General features: G+C 35.0%; 2 protein-coding genes across 3 annotated transcripts in view; one reads left to right on the forward strand and one right to left on the reverse strand.

The window, feature by feature from the left end:
• Nucleotides 1-10,205, forward strand: part of ANO3 (anoctamin 3) — a 414,700-nt gene extending 404,495 nt beyond the window's left edge. Inside the window, 4 exon segments of the mRNA XM_061203163.1 lie at nucleotides 666-813; nucleotides 4,666-4,746; nucleotides 4,926-5,031; nucleotides 10,023-10,205. Of these exon segments, the coding sequence (XP_061059146.1) occupies nucleotides 666-813; nucleotides 4,666-4,746; nucleotides 4,926-5,031; nucleotides 10,023-10,205 (518 nt within the window).
• Nucleotides 10,206-20,705: 10,500 nt separating this feature from the next.
• The window catches only part of SLC5A12 (solute carrier family 5 member 12), a 46,499-nt gene continuing 45,856 nt past the window's right edge, over nucleotides 20,706-21,348 (reverse strand). For both annotated transcript variants that reach the window (XM_061203165.1, XM_061203166.1), the window contains exon 15: nucleotides 20,706-21,219. In XM_061203165.1, the coding sequence (XP_061059148.1) occupies nucleotides 21,067-21,219 (153 nt within the window). In that variant the 3' untranslated portion in view covers nucleotides 20,706-21,066. The remainder of the gene's footprint in view (nucleotides 21,220-21,348) is intronic.

The raw sequence follows: 21,348 nt of genomic DNA on the forward strand, positions 1-21,348 counted from the left end.
CTGAAAAGGATCTCATATATCCCTTTCCAGAGCTTATTTTTTCATTCCATTATTTTTTAAAGTTAACTTTAATCCTATTTGAAACATCAGTTTTGACCATAATCAATAGTCTATTGATACTATATACAATTTCAAAAGCTTTTTTGTGTATCTATATGATGCCAGATTGGCCTCTTAAGAAGTAGAAAATGTCAACTAGTGATTTCCAGGTGTTGACACTAAACTAGTTTTACTTTTGCGTATTTTTACATTAAAAAGGTAGCTGACAAAGATAAAGGCAAAACCCATAGTGAACACAGATATTTCAGAGTTCACACAATGATGTAGAACTTTATTTTTATAGGTTTGAGTACCTCATCAAGTTCTATACATAGGCTTTGAAGAATCTTAAGCAGCTGTGTCTACATCTCATTGGTACAGACATGAACCAGTTCCTAATGATATTTTAATTTTCAAATCTCTCTACATGGTGTCTACCTCCCCTCTATGGAAAAGTATTCAACAACTGTAATATCTGTAGTGAGATACATACCATCCTAAGAAAGTTAATAATGGACAGAGCCGTGGTTCCAACATAACTAAAACATTTTTTCCAAATTAAGGTTGATTAAAGGGTTTTAACTTTTTTTCTTTTTACTCACTATCTTTAATCTTTCTCTTACTAGGTATCTGGTATGGAATTCTTGAAGGAATTGGTATATTGGCTGTGATTACCAATGCGTTTGTAATTGCTATTACATCTGATTACATCCCACGTTTTGTCTATGAATACAAATATGGCCCCTGTGCAAGTCATTTTGAATATAGTGAAAGGTAAGGTTGAAATGTACGCATTTTTTATTTGTAATTAAAATGGGAACTTATTGGGAAGCTTTGTTCTGTGACCATTAAGGGTAATGTTTCTGATCATTGCGTTTATGTGTTTATTAGATGGAATCAAGTGGGATAAAAAGGGCAACAGTGTTTTTTACAGCAAATAATTTTAGAGTCTATGATTTTCTGTGTAAATGCATCACCGGTATTAAAATGTTAAAAACATTTTAATGTATTTAGAAGTTAAATTTAGAACTAGAAGAGACCTTTGAAAGAATCCAATGCAATATTTTGTCTATATAGATGGGAAATTGAGGCCTATACTAGTTAAATTACTGAAGGGAATTAAGCTAGTTTGTGGGGATATACAGAATATGAAGAAACTCTTAGCTATGTGACTAGAAATTTTTCTAAAGGAATTTACTGCTAGAGATTTTAAGCATGCAGAAAATGATACCCTAGACCTGTCTCCTTTTTCTTTTTTGTTAAAATTTAAATCAACACTTGAGAACAGGGTTTCTCAACCTCTGCACTATTGACGTTATAGACCAGATAATTCTATTTTTGAGGAGGAGGGGTGTCCTGTGCATCGTAGGATGTTTAGCAGCAACCTTGGCCTCTACCCAGTGGATACCAAGAGCAACCTCCCTGCTCTCCGACTTGTGACAACCAGAAGTGTCTCCAGACATTGCCAAATGGTCCCTGGGGGACAAAATCACCCAGTTTAGAACCACTGCCTTAGGGGATATGAGTTTTTCAGATCTTTCCTTCTTGAAAGCTTGAAGAATGCAAGGGAGCACTGGACTTGGAGACAGAGAGAAACTGGAGTTTTTAGCTGGAGGTTAGCCTTAGGTGTGGAAGTAGTGATAGGAAATAAAGTAGTGATAGGAGAAGCTGTGTCTCCTCCTTCCTTCAGGAGCAGCCCTGGGCATGCATCTTATCTAGATGCGGAACGTGTGCCAGAGCAAGCAGAGCCCCGGTTTAGGATGAAGTCAGCCCTTAGTTCTGCAGATGAACTCATTTGTCTCAGAACACTGCAGTGCCTTTTTGAACACAAACGTACGTCTCAAGTTTTCAAAGAGAGGTAATAAAGGCAGGAGATTTTCTTTTATATATTGGAGTCTTGTCAAGAGATTTTAACTTGAAGTCAAACTCCCAAGATGTAAGTGCTAACTTTGCCTTTTACTAAAAGGCACATCATCAATCTGGACCTATGTTTAAGAAATGGTGCCTGAGGTAACATTTTATGAACTGTAAGACACTAAACAGATATAAATTGGTTTTTAGTATTAATAGTGAAAACCCAAAAGTCTCCTTTTTCTTTATTCAAAATGGTCTAGAAGCAGATTTTAATGGTTTAAAATATGTAGGCTCGCTTGGCAGCCCTCTTCCTTACAGGCATTATTTGTTGGTGTGTTTACTGCCACCTAGTGGCAGGTGAAAATGAGATTGGATGGGGATAAACTCTGTTCACATTCCAGGTACTGACTTTTCACGTGGATAGCGCCTGACCCCTTCTCCATTAGCAGTGACTAGGGATGTAGAATCATTTCAAGAAGAGATGTGGAGGACTTATGTGAGTTTGAAACCACACATTCATAGGGACTTCCTGGTATTTAATTTTCTCCGGGTACGTTTAGCAGCTAAACTGGAGTAAATTCATTCAGATTGGAAATTTTCAGAGCAAGGGCCCAAAAAGACAAGGTGGCAATGGAGAGGATGATACTGGCAAGAGAGCAGCTGAAATGATAAGTTATGAGGTCTAGGATGGCCAGGGAGGGGAGTGAAGTTGAAGTCAGTGTGGCCCTGTAATTAAAATTTGGGGTTTAGAATAAGATAAATGGGCACTTGAATCCAGTCTCTAACAACTCTGTGTTCTGGGCAGTGGTTCTCAACCTATGGCCTGCATATCTCCTTCAGGATCCATGAGGTCAATACTATTTTCATAATAATACTAAGATACTATTTGCTTTTTTCACCACATTGACATATGCACAGATGGTACAAAAGCAGTGGTGGGATAAAATTTTCTGGTGGCTTTGCATCACTCAAGGCAGTGGCACCAAAAAATACTAGTAATGATTCTATTTCTCACCACTCTACATTCACCATTTTTAAAATGCCAGTAAGAAATTTCAGAATGTCTTTGATGAAGCAGTAATAATTATTCATTTGATCAAACCTCCACTCTTGAATAAATGTCTTCTCAATATTCTATTCGACAAAATGCAGAGCGCGCCTAAAGCACTTCTGCTACATCCTAAAGTGTGATGAGAGTGTCAAAGAAAAGTGCAAACTTTTGGAGCTGCAAACTAAAGAAACTTTTTTTAACATGAAATAAAATTGTCAGACAAGCTATGAGTATTCAGACTTGGGTATTTAAGAAACACTCTTTTACAGAATGCACAAAACTAGCTTGTCATTTTAAGGAAAATAATTGACAATATTTGTTGAGCTTTAAAGGTTCCCCGTACTTATAGGTTTGTTTTTTTTTTCTGATAAAAGTCAGTGACGATATTAACAATTGTGCTTTTTCATGGTCTATAGTAAAAATATATCAACATTTGGAAGATATGCATAATTCAGGGAACACACGTTCTCCAAATGGCCCCAATTTGATGTTACAAAATCATGCATGGATAAATGACGAATTCAAAGTACAAGATAGACCTATGGATTTTAATGAAAAATCCATATGGAACAATGCATATGAAAGTTCAGTTACACGAAGATTCCACCTTACAACTAAACTTTAAGAAATGACCACAGGTAGAGCTTTGGTGTAATATCAAAGAAAAATATTGACATTTATCTGAAATGATATTAAAATAGTCTTCCTTCTTCCAACTACTTGTCTGCATGAGGGCAGATTTTCTACTTACCCTTCAACCAAAACAACATATTGCAATAGGTTTAATGCAGGTATGAGTATCCAGCTGTCTTCTATTAAGGCAGGCATTAAGGTGTTTGCAAACACGCAAATCAGTGTCATTCTTCTCACTACGTTTTTTTTCTTTTGGAGTACATAACTATTTTTCAAATGTGTTATTTATATTATTTGAATGGATGTGATAGTTATTTTAAATGAATGAACATAAATTTCTATTTCAATTTCTAATGTGGTAAATATCAATAGATATACCCCTATGCAAAAAGCTCCTTGAGATCCTCAACGGCTTTTTTAAATGTAAAGGGTATCTGAGACCAGAAATTTTGACAATTATAGGCCTAGAGAAAGTCATTTAGTCTCTGTAAATCTTAGTTCTTTTATCTATGTGGTGAAGATAATAATATACATGTTCTAAGGCTATTGTAAAACTTAACCCTGATCACAGTTTAATACCTAACCACCAGAGTAAGGAATTTTGCCTTTTTTGTTTACTGTTGAATACCAAGCATCCAGAATTGTTCTAACAAATTATCGGTCCTCCATAAATATGTATTGACTAAGTTAATAAGTTACAAATAAACATGTTTATCAATTGGTTGTTTGATTATAATTATCCAAATCGTGTTACATGTATATATATATTTATGCAGTTTCAATGCATAGGAAGTAATTACCACAATGCCTAGTGCATAGTAAACACTTAATAAAACATAAGCCAAATAAGGCAAAATAGAAACTATTGGAGGGAAGTGGCAGGCAAGAGTCTGTCTCATTAAGGCATAATCACAGATGTAATGGGAGTCAGAGAATAGAATCAGAGAGCTGAATTGCTAGGAGTTTATAATTATAATGAAAGGCATAATGGCACTTATTAAATCTTGTCATTTGTAATGAAGGAATTGGACTAGAAATTCATGAATCTCTGAATCACACATGCTTTCTTTTCTTTTCTTTTCTCCCAGTTGTTTAACAGGGTATGTCAACAATAGCTTATCCTTCTTTGACCTGAGTGAGCTTGGCATGGGAAAATCTGGTTATTGCAGGTATTTACTTATAAATTATAGTTATCTTTTCTTTTTGCTTTCACCATTCCGTCTCCTCCCTTCAGCATGCTAATGAGCCCATTTAAACTGTCATTTTGGAGTTTTGGCAAATTAAGAACATTTGGGGCCTTCACATTTTGGTCTCTGTTCTTCAAATTCTTTGTTTTTGTGGATTTTAGGTACCGAGACTACAGAGGTCCTCCTTGGAGTTCCAAACCCTATGAATTTACCCTACAATACTGGCATATCCTCGCTGCTAGATTGGCCTTCATTATTGTGTTTGAGGTTAGTCACAGGCTGATAAAATTACTATAGGTAAATGCTTTTCTGACTGATATATTAGTTGCCTTTTTTTTTTTTTTTTAGATTTTATTTATTTATTTATTTTTGGCTGTGTCGGGTCTTAGCTGCGGCACGAGGGATCTTCGTTGAGGCATGTGGGCTCTTCGTTGCGGTGCACGGGCTTCTCTCTAGTTGTGGTGTGCAGGTTTTCTCTCTTTAGTTGTGACTCGCTGGTTCCAGGGCACGTGGGCTCTGTAATTTGTGGCATGCAGGCTCTCTAGTTGAGGCGCGTGAGCTCAGCATTTAAGGCGTCCGGCGTTACTTGCCCCGCGGTATGTGGGATCTTAGTTCCCCGACCAGGGATCGAACCAGCGTCACCTGCATTGCAAGGTGGATTCTTTACCACTGGACCACCAGGGAAGTCCCTAGTTGCCTTTTTAGAGTCAATTTCTCACTGACTTCCAAAACAGGACTTGAGTATGTCCCTGTAAAAGGTTCAGATACAAGGAAACCACTATGACATGCAAAAAAGCAAGAACTGAATAATGTATATTAAAGAGTATTTATATCAGAAAACTAGGATAATCTCTAGGTCCATGGGTGGACCTAGAGATTATCATACTAAGTGAAGTAAGCCAGACAAAGAAAGACAAATATCATATGATGTCACTTATTTGTGGAATCTAAAAAGATGATACAAATAAACATTTACAAAACAGAAACAGACTCACTAACATAGAAGACAAACTTATGGTTACCAAAGGGGAAAGGGGAGGGATAAATTAGGAGTTCGGGATTAACATATACACACTACTATATACAAAATAGATAACCAAAAAGACCTACTGTATAGCAAAGGGAACTATATTTTGTAATAACCTATAAGGGAAAAGAATCTGAAAAAAAATAGATATATATGTATGTATAACTGAATCACTTTGCTTTACACCTGAAACTAATACAACATTGTAAATCAACTCTACTTCAACTTAGTTTTGAGCCTCCTAATAACCAAATTTAAAAAGGAAAGGTTGATTTTCATCATCTAACAAAAGAACCCATATTTATTCATCGGGGTGGAGAGACTTATTTTCTGAACAATCAACTCTAATTATAGTTGATCATGTGTATTTGTACAGCAACAGTGCATAATTCAATAAATTATGCCTGAGAACACTTTTATAAAACGTGCACAGATTTTGATGATCAGAGTCATGCAATAATTTTAGATTGTAGTCTGTGAAGAAATTTTGGAGAAGCTACAGTATTATTGCCTTGCTTAAAATATAACCAGCTTGATACAGTGAAGAACTTAGCACTGGAATATATTGAGTATCTATTCACTAAGGTCTATGGAAAAACTTTAAATGCATCTGTTTCCTATGGCCAAAATTATGTAGAGAAAAAGATAGCCATACATAAGACTTTTTTGCATATGAAATAAGGTTTAATCCAGGACTAAATTCTATTATTTAGTGACTCTATGGGCCTATAAAAATGTCTCCTGATGAAGTTTGACTTTCTATTTTATTACAGGTAGCAAAAGAGTTTAAAGCATATTTCCAATCCAATGATTCCAAAAAGTCTTTTTTATTGTGTGTGTTAAAATGTACACTTTTTTCTTCTTCATCTTCTTTTGGAGCTCAGGTGGAAAGACTTAATCAAATGCCTCAATTAATAGCAACCTACCATCATGGATCCATAAGCCCAATGATTCCTTTTTCTTTTTTCCTCTTCATTCCCCATTACCCACCCACTCCAAAAGCACCCACTGTCTTTTCTTCTGTGGAAGATTTTCCACATCTTTATTTGAATATATGTTTGTTTATAAGTATATTGAATATATATGTGTGTGTGTATATATAGAGAGTATTATTTTTCAAAGTATTCTTTTTCAAAATTACCTCAATGGTATTATGTAATAATTCATTTTTATCTCTTACCCATTATACTTTTTCAGATCTAGAGAGACATCTATCCATGAGATTTATAATTTCTTTTGTCTATTTATGATATTTCATCAAAATTAAATACCATATTCCCCTAAGGATAGGTGCTTAGACCTACAATAATTCTCTCTACCTCAATAAATCTTTTATTAAGAATCTTGGGCATGTTACCTTGTAAACATATTTAAGGGTTTTTAAGGAGTATTTTACTCAGGTGTGGAACTGTTAGTTTATACACGTACTCGGTTTCATGTAATACCAACAGATTGCTCTTCAAAATTCTCTTGGATTTTCACCAGATTTTCATAGTATCTGAATTTCTAACATTTTGCAGTTGTATAAGAGTAAGGTAATATTTTGCTTTAATTTTTTTGGTTTTAGTCTGTTTACTAATGACACTGACCATCACTTTTAGTACTAGAAAGCCATTTGGGCTTCATTTTTTTGTAAATTTATAACCTTGATCCATTTTTGGTTGAGTTACCAAATTTGACAATTTCCTTATATATTCTACATATTAATCTTCACCAGTTATATACATAGCAGATATCTTTTCCTTGTCCATAACCCATTAACTTTATCTGTAAACAGATAATGTTCAATTTTGATGTAGTCAAGCGCATCATTTTTTTCCTTTTATGGTTTGTGCTTATTTTGTATAGCTTATTTAGGACATTTTCCTTATCTCCAGTTCAAAAAGATATTCTACTACATTTTTTACTATTAACTTTACAGTCTTACCTATCACATGTCTTTAATACCAGGAGTTTTTATAGAGTCTGAGGGAAACGGTTATTCTCCATACAATGAAATAATTTTTGTACTGCTATTTACTAAATCATCTATTATCTATCCACTGATTTGTAAATCCATCTGTGTAATATTCCAAGTTCCTACGTAGTCATGGGTGTATCTCTGGCCTCAGTATTCTGACTTATCACTCCGTTTGTCTGTTCCTGGATCACTATTGCACTATTTAAATGCAATATTTAAATATGTCATATCTGATAAAGCAAGTGACCGTCCACCCTGCCACACTTGCTCTTATTTTAAAAAATTATCTTAGCTATTTGGAGTTATTAATCATTCATATAAATTTTAGAAGCCATTTTTCAGGTTCCCCTGAATATTGAGCAAGGACTTTGGTTAGAATTACGTTTGTAGAAATCAAATTTTGACTTATTTACAAAATCTGTGCTGTTTCATTAATGAATGTAGAATTTATTCAAATCATTCTTATGTCCTTTAATATATTTTAAAATACTCTCTTACTTATTTGTACCTTCTTATTTCTAGAAACTTTATAAATATTTTTATTGCTGCTATGAGTACTGTCTTAAACTTCATTATATGATTTGCTTGATTTTTGCCGGAATACAAATAGTCTTTCTAAGATGGGCATACCTCCTTGTTTAAGTCTCTTACTGGTTCTAGTATTCTGTCTGCTAAATTGGTTGGGATTGTCTTTTCAAATGATAATACCAGCTGCAAATAACAACAGTTTTGTATGTTTACTTCCAAGGTTTATGTTTCATTGCTTTTGTTTGCCTTACTGTGTTGCTGGAATCTTCAATATGGTGTTGAATAGCAGCGGTGAGAACAAACATGTCTTTTTTCCAACTTCAGTGGAAATACTTCTGTTTTTTTCTTTAAGTATGATATCTGCTGTAGGTTTTTTGTTTAAGATGATTGGTTATGATAGTGTCTTGATAAATGGGTATCAAACTCTAGCTTTAAAAAAAAATAGATTTCCTTTTTAATATTAAGCCATCCTTGCATATCAAACTCTCTCTGTGAATCAGTTTATAGGTTTCTCTGTTACTATCGTATAGGACTTGGAGCATATTCTTTCTTACTAATTTAAATTGTAACAAATGTTTTTAATTTTTATATCTGTACTCTTGAGTCACATTGCTGGCTATTTCTGTGAATATCAAATATGTGGTCAGGAAAGAAGCTCTTGATCTGCTTCTCTATGGGAAAATATGACCTGCTTTTCTATGATCTATCAATAAATACTATGCAGTCCTGGGACACATATAGCAAGCCCAGTTAAAAGTGCCTTCTTCCTTTCCACGTAGAGACTACTGTCGCAAAGTCCTTTAGGTGAATGGGTTCTTTTCTACAGATCATCCTAAGTCTGTCAATCAGATTTTTCTTCTTTTATGAGAAATTAAAAGACTTATTGTTCATGGGAAAAGAAATAGGATGCATTTATAATAGTTGGAGATAATATTTAAGTAGTGCTTATACTGTGCGAAGCACTCCTTTGAGCCTTTCAAATATATTTACTCGTTTAATTTTTATACCAACCTTTAAGAGACACTATTATTAGCATCACTTTAGAGCTGAGACATAGAGAACATAGGTGGTCTGCATAAGGTTACACAACTAATGAGTGTCAGAGTAGGGTTCAAACATAGGCAGTCTCAGTCAGCATCTGTACTCTTAACCACTGGCGTATTACCTTTTGATTTTTGTCCCTGCTTTTTTTAAATACAATACTTTTATCAGTTTATTTTTTAAGTCTATTTTTATCATAGAATAAATAATTAATAGAGATAAGATATTTTAGAGCAGTTATAATAATATATGCTTTTAATAGAGTAGAAATTCTGAAAACTGTATGTGCTGGGGGTTGAGTCCAAATCCAGCATCACAGGCAGGACTGTATTCTGTGAGTTTTGTACACTGTGTATTTTAATCTGTCGAACAAGGATTGTCCCTGCACGTGCTCTCTCTTATCTGTGTATAACAAAGCATATCATAACAGTATTGCATAATATATAAGGTTTTTATAGGTGTGAATTTCAGATTCATTCAGTGTTTATAAGGTGACATCAACATGTCTTTGTTGGAATACTTATGTGATGGAAGGCAATAATTGTATTCCCAATATAATTTTGAAAATATTAATATTCTAGATGGTACATACTGAGTTCCGATGCTTGATTGTAAGGTAAATGCAACATTGTTCATGACTTCTGTTTTATAATTAGCATTTCAGAATCGTTGAAAATGTACTTTCTTCTCTTAACTTTTCAGCACCTTGTTTTTGGAATCAAGTCATTCATCGCTTACCTGATTCCAGATGTACCAAAGAATCTATATGACCGAATACGACGGGAGAAGTACTTAGTCCAAGAAATGATGTATGAGGCTGAACTAGAACATTTGCAACAACAACGGAGAAAAAGCGGTCACCCTGTTCACCATGAATGGCCTTAGTTGATAACTGTTGCCCAGCAGGGGCAATACCATTAGTGGGCATGATGGCAACTTCAAATTCTAGGTGGGATCTAGGAGGAAGGCATACCTGGCAAAACATACGTATAATATGTTACTTGGAAATGCATCACAGCCATCTCTGGGATTTGAAATATCCAGGCTTCTAGGGAAGAAAACAAATGACTCATGACCTTAAAAAAAAATGGTTAAATTGACATTGCAGGAAGCCAGGATCTAATTCTCAGAACCAGCCTCAGGGAGTTGTATGTTTGGAAACCTCCACCTTCCATCAGCTACAGTGTAATAGGAAGGGTGATGATGAGGTTTCTAGAGACAGATTTCCATGTAAATGTACACAAGCCAGGCATGACTTCAAGTATCATGTGGTCCTCACCCACATGCTAATCTTTGGATGTCTTTGGAACCTTAGGCTGAGTTGAGATACTTACAAGAAATGGCAAATCAATTATTACCTTTGCTGCCTGAACTCCATGTCCCTTCAGCTTACTGTTTCATAGAAATTTCCCTTATTTCTTGCTGAGATTTTGGATCTGTGACACAGGGAATTTATGCTGCTTTACACTGGCTATGCAGTTGAAGAGTTACACATCTTTAGTAGTCAAACCAAAAATCTAAGACTCCAAAAAGAATACCATTCATTGAAATAATATTCTATTGCATTGGCTACATTCAAATCTGTTTTATCACTGGCAGATTCAGTTTTACTGCATTTTTTTTTTTTTTTTTTTTTTTTTTTGCTAAATGCCAATAGAGCCCAGAGTTACAAAATATGGATGTGTGTTCTCATATCATTTAGAACATGATGAACCCATATTTTACTGTGGAAAGCTGTTTTATAGTATATTTAATTTCCACCTCCCTGATTTATTACAACACTCTCACAGAATAACTTGAAATGCTGTAAATATGTTGATTTTCCGTGTACCTTTGCACCTTAACAATATGGAATGCAAGTTACAATTCATGCAGCTCTGAGACCAGTTACACAGTATGCCACTGTGGCTTATTTATTCAGGAAAACAGAAGCCAGATGCTTTGCAACACTTAAGCTTTTCCAACAATGTGCACTCTTGCTCATGAGCTGATGAAAACAATGCATGAATATAAATTTATATTATTTGTAAAAAACATACATTTTTTGAGCTTTACTTTCTTTTCATCACTGAAGGGAGTTTTCTGTTATTATTTCTTTGGTAGATTGGTTTGGTTTATTTTTGAAAACTCACTAGAAACAAAGTCAAATTAATTGTGAAAGACATCATTTTTGCTTTGTTGTGGAGTTGCTGTTTCTCTGAACTCTGTATCTGTGAGTGTGAATGTTCACAGGCTGACGTTGTAGGAATGATGACGCATTCAACTAAAGAAAGTCTGGTGGAGGCATAAACTATGGGAGCAGGATGGGAAAGAAGAGAAGAGTTGAATTACGAAAATATATGGTAGAAATCAAGACACTTTTTCTTGCAAAACAAAGCTAATCTCAGTTTTCTTCCGCTGGGAATGGGATGAGGAATACATAATCATACAAATATGTGATTATTTTTTGTGCAATTTAACAAAGTACAGTTATTTCCAAATTTTATAAAGGTCAGATTAAACCCAATGGGAATAAAGCTACTTTGTAATATATATGCAAGGGTTTCTCTAGCAAGAAAAGTATAAAGTTTCTCTTAACTAAAAAACTATTTTTATAATGTTAACACTGAAAAATTTTTTGACTTTTCCTTTTTTCCCTCCAAGGAAAAGCTGATAAATTATAGTTGTTGGTTGGTTGATTGGTTTTTGTCAAAACTATTCACTTCCCTACTTGCCCTCTGACTGAACAAGGGGAAGAACCTCAGACTCTAAGTTTCCCTCCCATTCCCTTGCCACAAGGGATTCTTCCATTCAGATTCCAGAGAGGTTTTGTTTCTGCCACCTGCTTATTTATAGCAACTAATTCTACTAACTACACGAAGGAACTTTGAACGCCTCCATTTTTGTAGCATCTGCATTTCCTTTTTTGTTGTTGTTAGTTAAATGTATACACATGCCTGAGGATAAATACTCTATGCCTGTTGAAGACATAAATGAACCTGACATTTATGTCCCTTTCGAAATTAGGGACACAGACAAAGACATTTATCTTATAGTAAAGAATAATGATAGCTGTGTCCTTGAGAATTATTCTTCTCTTTCTGAGTTATTTTTATATAACCATATTGATTACTAGAGAGAAAAACATGAAAAGAGAAAGGTGTTTTTAATAAAAAATTATAATACCTTGATTTAGAAAATGCTTTCTCTGATATTTTTTGAAACCGATGGAAAAATAGAGAAACAATGAAAACATTGTCTGAAATTTTCCTTTTGTGAAACAATGCAGTAGAATCTAGCTATGCCTTCATCATTGTTGACATCAAAATATTGACAGCCCCTCATGGGTATATCAGTTTTAGAAGACTCTGCTTTAGTTGAGAGAAATGTTTTATATCATGGTTTTCAAATGAATACAAATTATTTCTCAAAGATTTATACGACACACACTATTCTCAGGAAATCTGTATTACATGAATGCTGCTTATATATTTTCTTATTCTAAATTGTTGTCTTTTCAAACAAATAAATAATATATATATATATGTGCATGCAGTCAGCCTTGACAAGTTGCACGAAGCTGAAGCGTTTTCATAGTACAGTATGTGGGAAATCGCTCTAGGTTATCGCTGAAATAGTCTGCAGTTGTCTGAGTCTGTGCACGCACTTTGAGATAAAATGCTCCTGAGTGACTGCATGATGACGTACAACTTCTGAATGCTGCACATCCTTCCAAAATGACTCTTAGCACAATCTGTTGTAGAATGCAATGAAAAAGAATCTTTTTCACTCAATAAATTTTCATGTGATATGGTATTTTTTCCTATAATCTGCATGTTAAATTTAATCCTGCTTGTTTTTTAAATATTAAGTTGGGATTTGTTGAGCGTGTATGGGGAGAGGGGATTGCTCACTCTTTAGCTCTCCAAGGCAATAGTTTCCTATTCTTGTGGGCCCTTCCCCACTCTTGAAAACTTTTGACTATGTGTCTTCCGTTAAGCTCATTGTCATCATCAAGGCGTTTGCACATGAAAGTGCAGGTGGAGTATCACATTGATCCTAATAATGCTTTGTGTTAGCAAAGTTGGGGGAGGAAGCTTGATTAGTTCTTCTGTCACACAAGCATTTTCTTTTTTTCACACTTGTGCTGGCTCTATCAATCACCATCAAAATCTCCTTGGAACAGGAATTTTAGCAGATATAATTCATGCCAAGGAAGGAGGACATATTGGGCCAAGTATCAATATGAGGCTACCAAATTGCCCATTTTTTTCTCAACTTGATGGTCAAAATTGAAAATCCAGGTTGTGTAGAGTTGCTTAACTGATAAGGCTGAATTGATTAGTCTGTCAACTGGGGACAGGGAGACATAGACCCAGGGTGTGTTTGTGTGTATGTGTGTGTGTGTGTGTGTGTGTATGCATCCGCACACATGACTAGGAATTCTTTTTATTATGTAAGAACTGGTGAGCACTTATTCTCTGTGAGATACGCCCAACTCAGTCCTGTTAGAGTCATCAGATATTTTCACTCCATTTTCCCCCAAATCACAGTATTATACCAAACTCTGGGGATAGTTGTACATTTTATCCAGGGAATCAGTTAACATCTTATGTCCTTCCTGTTATCCTCAGTAGCTCAAAAGAAAACATTTTAGGAATGGCCTAGAAAACTCAACTTCTGATGGAAAGGTGAGCATTTCCCTACAGACATTTCTGTTCAAAATGAAATGTGCCAACAAAACGTAGTCCAAAGGGAAAATTGATTGGGCTTTAGCTTGAATCATTGATCAGCTTAGGTTCTTGCTAGCTAGGATTTACATACTTGTAGTGGTGTTAAGTTACCTTCAAGAGTACTTGCTATCTGGGTTCATCTCAAAAACCACACCCACAACCACATTTGATGGTTTTCTTTCTAGAGAACACAAATATTAGAGCCACTGCATCCTAGCCACATTTACATTAAGGCATCTTTTTCAAGAAAGTAAAATAAAGCAGACAGATTGGGAGAGGAGACTCTTTGTTTGAGACCAGATCCAATTTCTTGGACCATCAAAGTCTACCATCAGGGAGAAGAAGCCTATACACCCTACCTTACAACCTTATGACTACCAATGTGTGCTCCAGCACATTCTCCCTAGAAAAAAACTACTGTTCCATGTACAACTATCCCAAAGTGGGAGCCTTGTACACTAGACAGTCAGCTAGGTCGATTCTGCTTTCCATCTTTCCCTAAGAAGGAAGAGGATGAGATTTTCAGGCATATGCTGGCATTGACTTCTTCAGAATATTTATTTCTATCTCAGTTCTCACTCTTTCTGTGGGAAAAGCAGTATCTTTGCTCTGTTTTTCAGAAAGCAAACATTTCCTAAATTTATTAGTTGAAAAACAAAACTGAATGAGATCCATTTAGATATGCCCCACAAAAATAATTGTCATGTGGATGGCTAGCCACCCTGTGGTATTTAAGCTGCCTCAAAACCTTTATAATTATTTTGTCGATGCCACTCAATGCTACCAGGTAAACACTTTAGACCACATTTAGTATCTTTTCTAACAAGCAGTGTGAGCAGATTTTCCCACTGATTTTGACCCATTGTCATCTTGTGGATGCTGTTCTCTAAGTGAGAAGAGGGGGATTGAATGGCCAGAAAATTCTGATGGCAAAGATAATTGTGGAAGCAATGTTTTGGGGTTGGTGTGTTGGGGCACACAGAGACTTTACTACCAAAGCAAAAATGTCTATTTTGCGGATCCTAATTCGGTATCTGCTGTCAGCACACCCTGCCTTCTTTCTGACTGAGAAACAATTGCAGTTTAGTTCATCTTTTAACGTGAAGAAGAAATGAAAGGTTTTTGTCTTGTTTTCCTTTTTTTTTTTTCTTGTCTATTTTAAGACTTATGAAGCTAAATCTAGTAAGCTTAGATTTCAGTGACAACTCTAGCCAAAGAATAAACGTCTCAGTTTTCAATGTTGAAGATGAAAATGCACTTAAAATAAGTGCAAAATTTTATCTTCCTAGGACGGGTGGTTATTGGCCTCTATATTGTAATTTTAAAGTAGGAAAGAACTATTAGAGTCCTTGACGACTAGAGTAATTGAAGAGGGAATTTGGGGAAGGCCAGAAGAGACAGACTGGATTTCTCCAAGTGTTTTCATTCTGAATATGAGAAATTATGTTGCAACCATATATTTAGCCAGACGATTATAAATATTGATTTTTTCCTTTTACTCTCAATATTTCCTCTGAAAATCTTAAAAATATGAATCTTAACAATGCCGATTGTTAATCATTAAAAACATTCTTTCCAAACTCTCATAAGAAATTTTAAAGCCAATTTAAGGAAGCTCTTTGCTCTGTTGAAATAAACTGAATCAATTTTTTAGATGGTGTCTTCGTCAACATTATTGAAAGAACTGAACAATAAAGATTCATAAACCTTTATAATGTAGATTCTGAATCAGTCAATAACATGGTCTGATTGCTCAGTTCTCTACGAATTCTGCCTGACTGTATTATACTGTTACAAATAAGCAATTTAGGGATTGATCATTAATTTTCTTACATGGCAGTTACATTAGGGGGCATGAAATCAATACACTACATGAAATTATTCTTGGCTTTTCAAATGTGTCAAAGCAGACTCTATAATTAGGAACTGTGTGTTATGAATACCTGTGTACGCACTTGCTAAAACAATTTTAAAAAACAGATGAATTGTTGTTTCTGGAAATTCCTGAGGACAAATAGGTCAAGTCCATAAATGATATCACCATTATATATTGCTTTTCTTGATATATAGTAACCTATTGTATTGTCATAAAATCTTCTTAATGTTTACTTCTGTGTGTGTGTGTGTGTGTGTGTGTGTGTGTGTGTGTCTGTGAAGCCCTGGGTAGCCCAAATGTTATAGGCATTATCGAAAACACTGAAAAATATGTCATGTTATATAACAATATGTCAAACCTTATTCTGATATATGTTTGCTTGGTCACTTGGTAGACCTGCCTTACTATATTGTTTAAATAAAAGATTTTAGGAAAAATAACTATTTTACATCCCACTCCTAACCCTGTAGAGAATATTCACATTAATCACTTGAATGCACTTCAATCTGCACTTATTTTTAAAAGAAATAATTAAAACAATTATATATCTATACTTATTCTATAGGCATTTTTTCTAAAATTAGAAAAATATAGCATTAAATGCTATAAAATATAGCATTAAATTTAGTGGTATTCCAGGGCTCTATGAAAAAGCTGCATACAATTTTGGAAATACAAAAATATCATCTTGAATTTCCTGTTGATGTACAGAAATATCATTATCAACTAACATTTTCCATTATAGAGTAGGATTATTTTTCTAGTTTGTCATGAGAGTATAGTGAGAGAGCCACTGACATACTGACATCCCAAGTAAGGGCCATTTTGTGATTAAGTAGCCAAACATTTATAACCTTACATCTGTCTTGTGAAGATAGCTTGATATTTCAAATACCAAAAGTGCAGTAAAAGAAAGGTGGGCTTACTAGTGTTTGTTATTCACATAGGTGTTTACAAATCTAGATTGATTTGGTCAGGAGATTGGAATGGCGGAGGAAATAATGGCATTAACTCTTTCCAAGAATTACAAATAAAAATAACCCATTAGGTGATTTACAATTACTAGTTACGCTTGTTTAATTTAAATTTTTGTATCTTTTTAATATACATCATTGGTAATATCAATTAAATTTTATTTGTTTGAAAATAGATTATATCAATACTTCAAGGTTATTAATGCTGAATAAAAGAGGTTAACTCTACAGAAAACTTATTTACCTTACAATATTGAGATTGAGCCATGAGATTTCTAAACATTCAAATGTACAGAAGGAGAGCTAAACTGTTTAGTATTTTAAAAGAATTTATTTCTAAAAGAACAATTAAAGGGAGACTCCTCTGTTTTTTCTATTTTCTGATCTGATCTTTGCAATAATGTTTAATTAAGATTGTAATACCATAAAAATATTTCAATAATACTCTCTTTGAAATACTGTTCATAAGCCCCCTGGTCTGTGGTTTGTTTTTATCTTTAGAAAGAAATGGTATAACCCCATAAAATCACAAAACAGTGAAATTTATATTAAAGAAAATTTATTTGAATTAAACAAAGGGAAAAGTCCTCCCCCTTCTATTGTTGTTTAGAGAATCACAGTTGCCATTAACTGTGCATTGAGTGGCAAACTTGGGTTGAGATGCTGTTTACGTATCAAGGTTTACATTTATAAATGTAGTACTTAAATCATAGATATGAATATTGCACTTTTCAGTAATAAAACTTGTCTATCTTTATAACAGTAGATTTTTTTTCTTTTTCAAGAATTTAAGATCTTTAGAAAAGTTACTCTCTGGAAAATCATATTTTATTTAAACTCAGCATTAAAAGAGCTACTGTTTGAAAATATGTGACATGACTTTTAATTTATATAATGCATTATGTTTATCTTGTTATTTCTAATTTCAAACTAATTCAGTAATGCATATACTAAACCAGTATCTTGAAAATCTTAAAGGGAAACAGTGAACCAATTTAACTTAAAATGAATACTGGAATGGATACCATTTTCTTCATATACTGCAGACTAACAAGAGTTGAGTGTTCCATGCGGGTCAGTCACTGTGCTAACTACTTTAGAGGATTAACTCTGTAAATCCTCACAACAATCCTATTAAGTAGGGACAATTTTTGCTCCTTTTAATTTGTGAATAAACTAAAGTTCAAAAAGCCTTGCCCAAGATTACCAAGATAATTTTTGTTAGAGCTTACATTTGAACCTGAAGCCGTTTGACTCCAATCCCTCACCTCAGTCAATAAGCTGTACTCCTTGCTCCAAATGGTGACAAAGAGAATGTCAGTCATCAAAACGAATTCATTCCGAATGAGTGAAAGAGGCATTGAGGTCATTCTGTTCCATTTTTACCCATATCTGTGAGTATGTTTAAAAGATAGAGACTGGCATCAAGTTTGGCACATTTTAGGCCATCCTAGGAGCTCATCATTCATTGCCTCTCTTATTGAAAATATCCCTGCTCACGCTGTGACCAAACCAACCACAAATTTAACCCATTTTTATGGCTTTGAACTTAGCCCTGGACAGACTTTGTACTGCACCTGTGGCCTTGACATAACTCTGAGCTGACATCCCTAGGGAAGAGTGAGGGAGGAGAGGTGTGCTATGACTGACTAGGCAAATCTGTTGACTGTGCCCTTGTAGTTCCCGTCTGCTTCATTACACAGCAAATGTAGTTTCTACGCACTCTGGAAGATGGTTCCCCTGTGGATCCCCATCTGCTCTCTAGCTAAAATGTTAGATTTTGCATCTGTTTAATCAGGAAGAATCAAGCAGCATACCTATACTGACCTCTAAAAGCTCTGAAATGTTACCTCAGAATGCCACAGGTTCCATCACATGATATTTTTATAATAATATAGTACTATTTTCCATGTGCAAGTCATTTTATGCTTTGATAACACTCCAGGTGAAAGAATTAGTGACTGAAAAAGAAAAAGGATCCAAAAAACTTTCTGGGAAAGTACTGAGCTAGTGAAATATCTGTAGGATAATTTGTGAGTAAAATTTGTGAGAGAATTTGTGAGTAAAATGAAAAAGTATATGGTACATTTTGGTTTTGTGGAATTCCAAGTGAAAGTTGTATTCCAAATTTCATATATATATGGCTACTATATATATATATAAATTTCATATATATTGCTACTATATATATAGTGCATATATACATATATATAGTGTGTGTGTGTATATATATATATATATAGCTACTGTTAATCTAATTCTTATCCTGTTTTTTTTTCCTTCTCTATCATATTAACTAAGCCAGTGAGGTTTGGCCCAGATTTCAACACTCACCTAATGTATTTCTGAAGTTCTAATTGATAAAAATGTCCTAACTACTAAATCATTTGGAAAGTAATTTCACTTCTCAATTTGCAAATACTTAGATCAATACCTTCATTAACTTGCTGGACCTCAAAAACATTTTTAGAAATTCTTTTCCTTCTCATTTTCAGATATTTTCCCCAGTGTACTCCCTTTTCACTTCTTTCCTCCTTTTTCAAAATGTATTTTTCTCATTTCTCTTGTAAACCACAGCCCAATTTTCTCTTCCTCTCCTATTATTTCCCCTCCTCTTTGAGACTGGAGAAGAGAAGGCAAGCAATGGACTGTGGCTTATGAACTCCAGCTATTTTTTTAATTCCTCTATTGACTGTTTTTCCCCTCTTTCTAGCTTCTCTCCCTATTAATAAACACCAGTTTCATAAACTTTTTCCCCTATCTCATGCTTCTTTTAAAGTTTTCTCCTCCTGGGTAACATTTAAACCACCCAGCCTTTGGGACTCCTTATCCCTGCCTATTTGGACCATTTCTTCTTACTTTGCTGACACATATTCTTTCTAGGCCTCTTGATCTTACCTGGCCACCTAAATAAATATCTGGCACCTGCCCTAATATGCCTGACACTGAGACATTGGTTTGTTTCCTACTATCTCTCCTCTGATCTAGCCCATATGGCACTGGTTCTTTTTTACCCTTTAAGGATTTTATTTCTTTGCTTCTTTCAAAAAGCTTTCACTGCCTCTCCATTTATTAATTCACTTCTTGATCCGTAGTCCCCTCTTACTCCAGAACTTTAACAATTATTTTCTAGAGTTCAACTGCTAAGATCTTTACTTCTGTCACCTTAGCCTGATGGAATGCATTGAGCTTTCAGGTGTGAACTGAGCAAAAAGAGTAGAAATCCTGTGGACAAAGCCTTTGGCACCAAAGAAGACCCTAGGGCTACTGAAATCCCCTGTGGGCTGGTAAGCTATCTACAAGGTTCTTTTACACAATATTGTCCTAACAGCTTCCTATAGGATGTGCCTTTCCTCTTTACCCAGCCCTGGAGAAAGACTCCAGACTTCTTACTGAGCACAGACTGAATTTTTCATTGTAAGGTGATAGAAGGGAAGAAGAAATACTACACTGAAAACACAAAGGGAGCAGAGTATTTAGTTATAATTACTCCTACTTACCAAACATACCAGTCTCTCCTTTGCTGAGCAAAATTAATTTCAAGGCTTGGTCAGGACAGCTGTAATCGCAAGAATGACTGGAAGAGGACTTAAAGGTGTGTGGGTGGGTTGGGGGGAGGGATCAAAAGCAGTTAAGTGTCCTAACTGCACCTGCAGGATGCAGGGATGTGACATGAGTTCACATATATGTGATGGGGGTGGGCTGGGGTGGATGACATTCCCTTGTCTTATCAGCAGTGTCAGAGAAGCATTTAATATGCATCTCCCCTCCTGCAAACTCCAACATATTTGATGGTTAAAAAAAACTACAGAAAAACCCAACAAACAAACAAAATCCCTGAAGTTTATTATAACACAAAGCAAGGAGACTGATTCTTGCACTATGATGAAATCAAGCCCTAGTTTATTCAAAAAGGAAGTTGCCGGGGCACTTAACGCTTGGCTGTTTTTTCTCACCTGAAAGTGGGGTCTTCCAAAGAATAACCTTCAGAATATTCTGGGGAACAGTCATGTTATTTGTGGTCTTAAATAAGTGTAAATACATATTAGACATCCCTGTCTTCTAGCAGGGGCAAGTAGAGAAGTCTACTAACCAATGGGCAAGAAGTATGCGGGCTGTGTGATGTGTGTGTGTGTGTGTGTGTATGTGTGTGTGTGTGTGTGTGTGTGTGTGTGTGTGTTGCCTTAGAAATGGGTAATCTTCTCGAAAGCCATGTTGTCATAGTTTTTGTCCTTGGGATCATAGCCTGGAACATGGACCAGGCTTTCTCGCCTGAGGCCGTTTTGTAAGACAGATTCAGCCCCTCGTTTCCAGGTACTGCCATTCTCAAGGTTTTCCTGAGGAAAATGGAAAGACACATATCAGTGGGATAGTCTTAATGCATTCCAAATCAAACTGAGGGAATCTTGCTTAGGCTTCTCCCTTTGGAAAAAATTGATAGATAAATATGCAAATAACTAAAGATA

Source organism: Eubalaena glacialis, chromosome 10 (assembly GCF_028564815.1).
Source record: "Eubalaena glacialis isolate mEubGla1 chromosome 10, mEubGla1.1.hap2.+ XY, whole genome shotgun sequence".
NCBI lineage: Eukaryota > Metazoa > Chordata > Mammalia > Artiodactyla > Balaenidae > Eubalaena > Eubalaena glacialis.